This window comes from Otolemur garnettii, unplaced genomic scaffold (assembly GCF_000181295.1).
Source record: "Otolemur garnettii isolate 467f Iridium unplaced genomic scaffold, OtoGar3 scaffold00081, whole genome shotgun sequence".
Taxonomy (NCBI): Eukaryota; Metazoa; Chordata; class Mammalia; order Primates; family Galagidae; genus Otolemur; species Otolemur garnettii.
In genome coordinates this window covers 3285823-3296448 of record NW_003852476.1, presented here as the reverse complement: position 1 = coordinate 3296448, position 10626 = coordinate 3285823, and the positions used below count along the sequence as shown (strand labels likewise).

Here is a 10626-nt window from a genome sequence, read left to right as displayed (position 1 = left end):
AAAAAAAAAAAAAAAAAAAAAAGGTTTCACTTCACTCACCAGCATCAGACGTAGGGAACTCACTTGCCTCGCTGACTGACAGGCTAACACTAGACTCGGCTTGGTGTGGACTTGGGAAGAGCCCAGAGATGACTCTCGACATTATTTCTTGTTCTACCCTGGGGGGAGGGGCAGTGATAAAAGTTAAGATTCCTAAATTTGACTGAAATGTATAACTTATTAGGCATACCATCCTTGAAAATAACTTTTACTCATGCACACAAACATTTACATGTGAAAGCAGTTACTCAGAAAGTTAAATCTGGAAAGAAGAAAAATAATAAAATACTGTATGTCTCCTAAGATACATCCCATGAAACAGACTCTCCTTGAGGCACAGAGTTTATGAAATTAAATTAAAATCTTTCAGAGTAGTTTATCAAAATGCTTAATGAAACTCCTAAACTCAAAATATAAGATGTGGGCCAACGATTATCCAGCATATCATGTACTTAAGATGTATATTTCTGAGACCACAATTATAAAACCAGATAACCTGAGAACTGGAAAATAAGTCCACAATGCACACTTACTGAGAGAAGGGCACACTTACAACTTTGACTTAAAATGTACAAAAGCAAATTATGTAACCAAAATGTATGTACCCTCATAAAAATAAAAATAAATACAAAATAAATAAATAAAAGAAGTCCAACTTCCCTCACTTCAGGAAATAGATGTACTGAAATATATGGTAACTTTTCTCTTAAAAAGTAAAGAAAAAGGTGGCACCTGTGGCTCAGTGAGTGGTGCACTGGCCCTATATACCAAGGATGGTAGGTTCAAACCCAGCCCCAGCCAAACTGCAATAAAAAAAAAAAAATAGAGAGGCGTTGTGGTGGACACCTGTAGTCCTAGCTACCAGGGAGGCTGAGGCAAGAAAACTACCTACACCCAAGAGCTGTGAGCTGTGATGCCACAGCACTCTACTGGGGGAGACAAAGTGAGACTGTCTCTAAAAAAAACAAACAAACAAACAAACAAAACAACCAAGTAAAGAAAAAACAAATTTTCAAGGCTATTTTCAGGAAAGGAAAGAGGAACAGACCAGGAACCTTCTTGTATATTTCTTTAGAGTATCTAATAAGACTTCTTAAGAATTATTATTACACAAGTAATACATGTCCACTGTAGAAAATTTAGAAAATATATAAAAGTTTAAAAGAAAAATCTTTTGGGAGGCTGAGGTGGGATTATCGCTTGAGGCCTTACCAACACCCCCATCTCTATAGAAAAAAAAATTAGCCACGCATGGTGGCTTAAACCTGTAAGTCCCCGCTACTCCGAAGGCTGAGACAAGAGGATGGCAAGAGTTATGAAGATGCCACTGCACTCTACTCAGGCAACACAAAGAAACTCTGTCTCCAAAAACAAAACCACAGCAACAACAAAATCAGATTAAGGCTTACCCCTAAACTACCCAGATACTTATCCCTGAAACTAGATTCTATGAAACCCAAGAACAAATACATACCAAATTAATTATATTTATCCCTGAAGGGATAAATACAGTTAATTTGGTATGCATTTGTTTTCAAGCTTTTGTCCTATGAACATTTCTTCTTGAGAAAGTTCTTGAGAACTGGGCACTGTTAGTATCCTGCTTCATTTATATACCAGTATGTCATTAGTATCTTTCAATATTATAATATTCTTCTAATCCTAACTTTAATAACTGTACTAATATTTAGTTATTTTGTTTATTCCATAATTTCCTTTCTCATAAATAAAAACAGAGATAATACAGTTCATTTCATATTCATATGTATCAACAAGAAATAAGAAATTACAATTGTTATTGTATTAGGTAATAATAATTGATACTATTTTAATATGTAATAACCAACACCATTCTAAACTTACCACTGAATTACACTATTTTCCAATGTTTCTTTTCTTTCAATTATTTTATCCAAAATATCAGCAGTGGGCTGAAAAGTAGAAGCAACTGGTGGAAAGGGAGGACCATTATATTTTGTAGAAACCGCTTTTACACTTCTGTTAAACTCCACGATTGGTTCAGAGTCTGGAATTTCATCACATTTTTCTTCTTCCTAATAATAGTAAAAACAAAACTAATACTTTCATATATTTATTCATTTACGGATTTCCAACTACATACTAAAAACGTCGCCAAGTTAATTAGCCAACATTTCTTTTTTTTTTATTTTGAGACAGAGTCTCACTTTGTCACCCTTGGTAGAGTGCTGTGGCATCATAGCTCATCGCAACCTCAAACTCTTGGGCTTAAGTGATTCTCTTGCCTCAGCCTCTCAAGTAGCTAGGACTATAGGCACCTGCCACAACGCCTGGCAATTTTTAGAGACAAGGTTTTGCTCTGGCTCAGACTGGTCTCAAACCGGTGAGCTCAGGCAATCCACCTGCCCCAGCCTCCAAGAGTGCTAGGATTACAGGCGTGAGCTACAGCGCCTGGCCCTAACATTTCTAAACTAACCAACAGCATCTCTAATTATGTTGTATCCTATTAATTGTAGTAATTACATTAGTTATATATGTCACATTGAAGAAACCTTACACAGTTTGTCATTTTCAAACCCAATATTCATTTTATACAATCATAAAATAAGGGCAGCGCCTGTGGCTCGAAGGAGTAGGACACTGGCCCCATATGCTGGAGGTGGCGGGTTCAAACCCAGCCCTGGCCAAAAAAAAAAAAAATACAATCATAAAATAAAATAAAAGACTTAATCCCTGCATTGAACAGGAAATTTATGAACTTAATTAATAATCATAAAAATGTTGATGGGCGGTGCTCATAGCTCAATGGGTAGGGCACCAGCCACAATACCGAGGCTGGCAGCTCGAACCCTGCCCAGACCAGCTAAAACAATAACAACTGCAACAACAACAACAAAAAATAGCCAGGCATTATGGTGGGTACCTGTAATCCCAGCTATGTAGGAGGCTGAGGCAAGAGAATCGCTTAAGCCCAAGAGTTTGAGGTTGCTGTGAGCTATGACACCATAGCACTCTACCCAGGGCGACAGCTTGAGACGCTGTCTCAAAAAAAAAAAAAAAAAAAAAAAAAGAAATGTTGATGGTCCCCAATATCATGTTCGCTCTTGTAGAACCTATAATTTACATTTAAAGATGCAGCTATATCACCCTACTCATTATTTGCATCATGATACCATGATTAAAAGAGTTACTTCTGGAGTTTTAAAATTTTGTATTATGAAAAATGTCATACCTATTTAAATGCAAACAAAATCATGTCAACGTACTATATCTGTTACACGTAAATAACTTGAACTGCATCTTCCTGTTCCCACATGCAATAATCATCAACTCACAGTCAATCCTGTGCCATCTAGACCCCCCTCCCAATCCACTTTCCTCTTCATATACATTAGGGCAGTTAAGTTCAAGAACTCATCCTAGAAAAAGTGCTACATACCTCACTGCTGAATATCACTATAGTCACCTTCAAAGTAACCCCCCCCCCCGGCCATCTTGGGAACATAGTGATATGCAATGATGTATATAGCACTTTTTCTAGGAGGAGTTTGCAAATTTAACTGTCAGACCTTGTATGACAACAGTTTTGATGGCTATTTCAGGAAAAGAGTTCCAAAACTGCTCCCAAGGATGGACCAGGTAATGGTGTGGGTGCACAGCCTCTCACGTGGAGTACGTTAAAGGTGACCACAGTGACATTTAACAAGTTTGTGAACTTAATTATCCAACCTTGTTTATCATTTTAAAGAAAATCACTGATATTTATAACATTTTATCTATGAATAATTCAATACATGACTCAAGAATAGGTTGGTTACTTTAAATATCTGAAGTCAATAATATTACAACACCATTGAAAAATGAAGTCCACAACAAATAAGAAAGGTAGAGCTGGGTAGAAATCCTTGTCTTTGAATTCTAAATCCTTTACTATTTCTATAACTGTTTCTTTCACTTATACATTGAATAAACAGTTATCAAACATCTCTGCTAGACATTAAAGATGAAAAGATCAATAAGGGTCCTGCCTTCAAAATACTTATGTGGTACTTAAATGAGAAGACACACTTTTTTTTTTTTTGCAGTTTTTTTGGTCTGAAGCCGCTTCCTCCGGTGTATGGGGCCACAGGCACTGCCCGAGAAGACACACTTTTGAGGAAATAACATCAATATGTTGCATACCTCTGGACAGTCTACATTGGATTTCATTTTGTGGTTAACAAAACTGGTCTTAGCTCTGGAAGTCAGAGATAGTAAGTGTCTTCTCTAAAGCCTATGAATATGATACTCAAGTGGCTCTACGTTCAATGATCTTTTCTCGCATCCTTTACATTTTACTTTCTCTTATTTTTTCCCTCTATTTTACTGTATCTATAATTTCCATAACTCTACTTCCATATGGGATCATCCTTTGAATTTTAAACTCCTTACAACTTTTTCTCAATATAAATAAACTAAGGACTCTGCTACTAATCCAGAAATCAAAAGAGATAAATGTATCAGAAAGAAGAAAGGGTAGAGCAGTAGGAGGGAAGCCAAAGGAAATGGAAAGAAAAGAGAAACAGGAAGCAGGAAAGACAGAAGCTAGCTGGGAACCGGCAATCGCTGGGGTTCGTGGAGGCAGACGTGTGACACAGGGAAGACAAGATGGTACTACACAATAACAAAGTCACAGCTTTTCAAAAACCTAAAAAAAAAATAATAAATTGATAACTTTTCAAAATAAAAGGGATCTGTATATTTAACTCAAAAGTAGAAGCAATTTTCTCAAAAATAATATTAATTGTGAAAAGATAGTTAACTACCCAGAAAACTACTGGTAGAAAATAATTTCTCAGCATTTTAAGCTGTGTTACCTGAATGACATCAATTATTTCATCAAAGTTCGTTCCTGGAAACTTCACCTCTTCTTCATCCCCATTCAGAATTTCTGGAGCCTAAGAAAGCATTTTCAGAAAGTTTTCATTGTGCTTAACATTTTTCAAACTTATACAAAATTTATTATAATTTCACCTATAGTATAAGCTTTTTTCTATCTTAACATCCTATACAAAGTAAATTTAATAAGTGAAATCCAAGCTAATCTCCAAGATATTAGGTTTTCATTTCAATAGCTATAAAAAATAAAATATCAGTTTACCTGGCAAGGACTCCATTAATGCAACTTAAATCAACTGATCAACAGATTGACATAACAGCTCTCCTAGAGTTAAGATAAAGAATGTGTATCTACATATATAAAAAGTGTCCCAGCCTGAGCAAGATAGATAGCAAGTATGCATCTCTACAAAACATTTTTAAAAATTAGCCAGGCACAGTGGCAGGCACCTGTAGTCCCAGCTACTTAGAGGCTGAGGCAGGAGGATCACTTGAACACAGAAGATGGAGACTGCGGTGAGATATCATGATGCCACTGCACTCAGCCCAGGCAACAGAATGACCATGTCTCAAAACAAACAATGAAAGTATTTATATGTGTAGATATATTAAAATGTGTATGTAAGTACATACATATATGAATGTACAAAAATAGACACAGAATCAAATAATTTAGAAAAAGTTATTTTACAAAATTTGTACTCCTCACAACAGTCACAGAAATCTAGCCAATCTGAATGATAATCAATCCAAAAATGTATTAATTATTATCATATAAGCTTCAATAAATTTCTGATAAAAACGACTGATGAAAAAATTAAATTAGGCACAAATGCCATTTAGAGCCTATTCTATTTAATTAGTTGTCATTGTGAAGAGAATGTTGGTGTTCTCTCTCTTTAAAACTGTATCCTCAGGTAGTGCCTGTGGCTCAGTGAGTAGGGTGACGGCCCCACATACTGAGGGTGGCGGGTTCAAATCCAGCCCCAGCCAAACTGAAACAACAAAATAGCTGGCATTGTGGTGGGCACCTATAGTCCCAGCTACTCAGGAGGCTGAGGCAAGAGAATCACCTAAGCCCAAGAGGTGGAAGTTGCTGTGAGCTGTGATGTTACCGCACTCTATTGAGGGTGACAAAGTGAGAGTCTGTCTCTTAAAAAAAAAGAAACAAAAACCTGTATCCTTGGTGACCAAAATTTCCTTACAATAGATGAAATCTGGGATCAGTTACAGTGCTAACTGCTGTTTAGTAAAGCTACAACTTCATTATTCAGAAGCAAATAAGTACCAGGAAGAAATATGTATTTTTGCATCACATCAACAGCATGATGACAAAATAACATCTTAAAATATGAAGCCCAGGCTTGGTGCCTGTGGCTCAAGTGGCTAAGGCGCCAGCCACATACACCTAAGGTGGTGGGTTCAAATCCAGCCCAGGCCCACCAAACAACAATGATGGCTGCAACCAAAAAATAGCTGGGTGTTGTGGCAGGCGCCTGTGGTCCCAGCTGCTTGGGAGGCTGAGGCAGGAGACTCACTTGAGCCCAGGAGTTGGAGGTTGCTGTGAGCTGTGATGCCACAGCACTCTATCCAGGCGGATAGCTTGAGGCTGTCTCAAAAAAAAAAAAAATATGAAGCCCAATAGTCAAAATAAAACTTGCATTCAGGAAATCTGTAACTCCCACGTAAACCAAAGATTCTTCACCAAAGAGAGAGAAATTCTTTCTTCAAATATAGAAGTCTCACTATATAGTTACCAAAAAGTTACACTAAGAATTATCATTTCTGAATATTTATAAATGTAAGGATCTAAAACAAACTTTCTTCTTCAAGTTTATAAATAATTTCAGATTTGTTGTGAATGTTTTCCTCAAAATCTAAATTATTATAATAGATTGTGATTATGATAGAAAACTTTGAATGGAATAACATTTGTCCTGCTGGGTGTGGTGGCTCCTAGTACTCTGGGAGGTCGAGCCAGGTAGTTTGCCTGAGCTCAGAAGTTGAAGACCAGCCTGAGCAAGAGCAAGAGCCCATCTCTAAAACTAGCCAGGCATTGTGGCAGGCACCTGTAATCCCAACTACTTGGGAGGAAAAGGCAAGAGGATCTCTTGAGCCCAAGACTTTGAGGTTGCTGTGAGCTAAGATGCCACAGGACTCTACCCCAAGGCGACTGAGTGAAATTCTGTCTCAAAACAAAGAAACAAACTAACAAACAAGAAAAAAACATTTGTCCAAATCTACAACCAGACATCACTCAAAACGGTATGGTAAAATTCAGAAATATACCTGTATCAAGGGTTGCAGAGGAGGCAAAGATGCTTCTTTGGAACTAGGGAAAGATGGATCGGCATCAGCACTTCCACTTGAAATGCTATCAATGTCTACACTGGGCAGCACCTAACACAGAACACACATTCAGCCTTCATCTGTCACTGTGACTCAAACCCTTATGTGTGTACATATGTGTATATTTACATAAATACATGCAACAAAATTTGTCTTAAGAGTTTATTATGGGCTCAGTGCCTATAGCTCAATGGCTAGGGTGCCAGCCACACACTGGAGCTTGTGGGTCTGAATCCAGCCTGGGCCTACCAAACAAGAATAACAACTACAAACAAAAAATAGCCAGGCATTGTGGTGGCCACCTGTAGTCCCAGCTACTTGGGAGGTTGAGGCAAGAGAATTGCTTAAGCCCAAAAGTTAGAGGTTACTGAGAGCTGTGATGCCAGAGCACTCTACCTAGGGCAACACAGTGAGACTCTGTCTCAAAAAAAAATAAAGATTTTATTGTGAAGTCACTGGATGACAATTTTCTTAAAATTATGAAAGCATATTTTATAACAATGAAAATTAAAGGGTGAAACACACAAAACCCATGATCTTAAGAAAACTTCATTTGTACTATCCTTTGTCTTTAGCATCCATTATGCATAGCTAAAATTTAAAATGGTTTTCATTCCTGATTTTACATTGTTATTTTTGTCATAAACACCTTACCATGCTTCTGTATAGACTTCATAATTGTATTTTTAAATGACTACATAATATTTCAACAAATAAATGCCTTATTTAATTACATTCCTATTGGTAAAATATAGGCTATTTCCAATTTTCCAATATCTTTAGTGTATACAATAGAACCTCCATAGATGACCACCTCCCTAGATTGATCCCTCCTGAAGTTGACCTAATTTCCTCGACTGGACATGCACATGTATCAATTTACACACAGGTATGAGTACAGCAAACCTAGTTCTTTATGTTGACCATTTTGTTAACAGTCCTTTGGGTGGTCAACTTATATAGGTTCTACTGAGTGTGTGTGTGTGTGTGTGTGTGTGTACATATCACTACAAGAAACTTCCTATGTGTGCAAGGTTTTCTTCCTAAACCTTAAGTTATTTCATTATTCTAGGTACCATATTAGATTAACTTCTTGGGCCTTAGGGCATGAATATTTAAAATTTTTGGTAATTACTGCCAAATCGCAGTCCAAACCACTTCTATTTACATCAACAAAAAACATAATTAATTCTAAGTTTTACACAAACCTTACCCAAATTAGAGATCAAAAATAATCCTTTACTATTAACATCATCGATCTTTCACATGTGCTCTTCCTGTATGCTGCTTTCCTTTTTATTTTGGACTTTTGTACCTATGTAAGCTTTAGATTGTATAGATTCAAATCTGTATTTTCTGGTTGGGCGAGGTAATCCTAGCACTCTGGGAGGCTAAGGCAGGTGGATTGCTTGAGCTCATGAGTTCAAGACCAGCCAAAGAGCCAGACCCCATCTCCACTAAAAATAGAAAATCTGAGGCAAGAGCAACAGCTTGAGACTCTGTCTCAAAAAAACCAAAAACAAACAACCAAAAAACCCTCTCTTATCTAGATATAGTTTGAGTTTTAATAAACATTTCATATAATTATCTTTTAATTTTTCTATGTTTTATATTCTGTAGTTATAGTTTATTGCCTATTTGGCACCATTTACTATATAGTAGGAGCTGAGTCTAAAACTGATCTTCTTTCCACACTATTAAACCAATTACAACATTATCTCATTTACAAGAATCCTATTTCACACTGATTTATCATGTTAAATCCTTTCTTTTGGCTCAGCGCCTATAGTTCAAGAAGTAGAGCACCAGCCACATACACTGAGGCTGGTGGGTTTGAACCCAGCCCCATGCCTGCTAAACAATGACAACTCCAACCAAAAAATAGCTGGGTGTTGTGATGGGTGCTTGTAGTTCTAGCTACTCGGAAGACTGAGGAAGGAGAATCACTTGTAAGCCCAGAGAGTTTGAGGTTGCTGTGAGCTATAATGCCATGGCACTCTACCCAGGGTGACGTAGTGAGACTGTCTCAAAAAAAAAAAATTAAATCCTTTCTTTTTTTATATATAGAATGAGTTTTATTTTATAAAATCACTACTTAATAAAAACTAAGTGAAATTCAGAAATATGAATAAATTCTCCAGTTACTTACTGTAAATTACATTTTTTTCTATATAATCGAAGCTATTTCTGAAATACTGTTATACTGGACCAGTACTAAAACCCTTACTTTTCTAAACCTCCATCCTTTCAGATATCAGAGTGATCCTAAAGTTCAAGTTTAAAAAAAAAAAAAATTTCAGGCTGCACCTGTGTTTCAGTTGGTAGGGCACTGGCCCCATATACGGAGGGTGCCGGTTCAAACCCAGCCCTGGCCACACTGCAACAAAAATATAGTTGGGTGTTGTGGCAGGGGCCCGTAGTCCCAGCTACTTGGGAGGCTGAGGCAAAAGAATCACCTAAGCCCAGGAGTTGGAGGTTGCTGTGAGCTGTGACGCCACAGCACTCTACCAAGGGCAATAAAGTGAAACTCTGTCTCTAAAAATATATATATATTTCGTGGTTGTTTGCTATTAACTAGAATCTCCCTAAAATAATATATTACTTGGGAATGACTGAAAACTTGCATACTTAGTCTTCACATATAAAAACAAGTTCTCTCTGCATTCATTGAAATCTCCTTTATTCAAAATTTATTGGTAGAGACAGGGTCTTGCTCTGTTACTGAGACTAAAGTACAGTGACTCAGTCATAGCTCACTGTAACCTTGAATTCCTGGGCTCAAGCAGTCCTCCCCAGTTAGCCCCCAAGTAGCTAGGAATACAGCTATACCACCATGCCTAGCTAATTTTTTTTTTCTGAAGAGATAGAGTCTTGCTATGTTGCCCAGGCTAGTTTCAAATTCTTGACCTCAAGTGATTCTCCCAACTCAGTCTCCCAAAGTGCTGAGATTATAGATGCGAGCTACAGTATCCAGCCCCATTCAAATCTTCTTATATATGTTTCTAGAAAGTTTGAAGTATTAATTATATAAGTATATACGTTAATTCTTTTCTTAATTAATTATAACATACTGTTCAATAATTCCATTTAGAATATCACTGAGGCCAGGTGCAGTAGCTCATGTCTGCAATCCTAGCACTCTGGGATGCCAAGGTGGGTGAACTGTTTGAGCTCAGGAGTTTGAGACCAGCCTGAGCAAGAGCAAGAGACTCTGTCTCTACTAAAAACATAGCAAAACTAACTAGGCGTTGTGGCAGGCACCTGTAGTCCCAGCTACTTGGGAGGCTGAGGCAAAAAGACAGCTTGAACCCAAGAGTTTGAGGATACTGTAAGTTATGACACCAAGGCAACAGAGTGAGACTCAGGCTTTAAAAAAAAAAA

At 37.3% G+C, this 10626-nt stretch overlaps 1 protein-coding gene across 1 annotated transcript in view; it reads right to left on the bottom strand.

The window, feature by feature from the left end:
* The window catches only part of KIAA0586 (KIAA0586 ortholog), a 156307-nt gene that overhangs the window by 77345 nt on the left and 68336 nt on the right, over nt 1-10626 (bottom strand). Inside the window, exons 16-19 of the mRNA XM_023515871.1 lie at nt 7186-7296; nt 4875-4955; nt 1903-2093; nt 40-158 (exon numbers count right to left, since the gene is read on the bottom strand). Coding sequence (XP_023371639.1) covers nt 40-158; nt 1903-2093; nt 4875-4955; nt 7186-7296 — 502 coding nt within the window. The remainder of the gene's footprint in view (nt 1-39; nt 159-1902; nt 2094-4874; nt 4956-7185; nt 7297-10626) is intronic.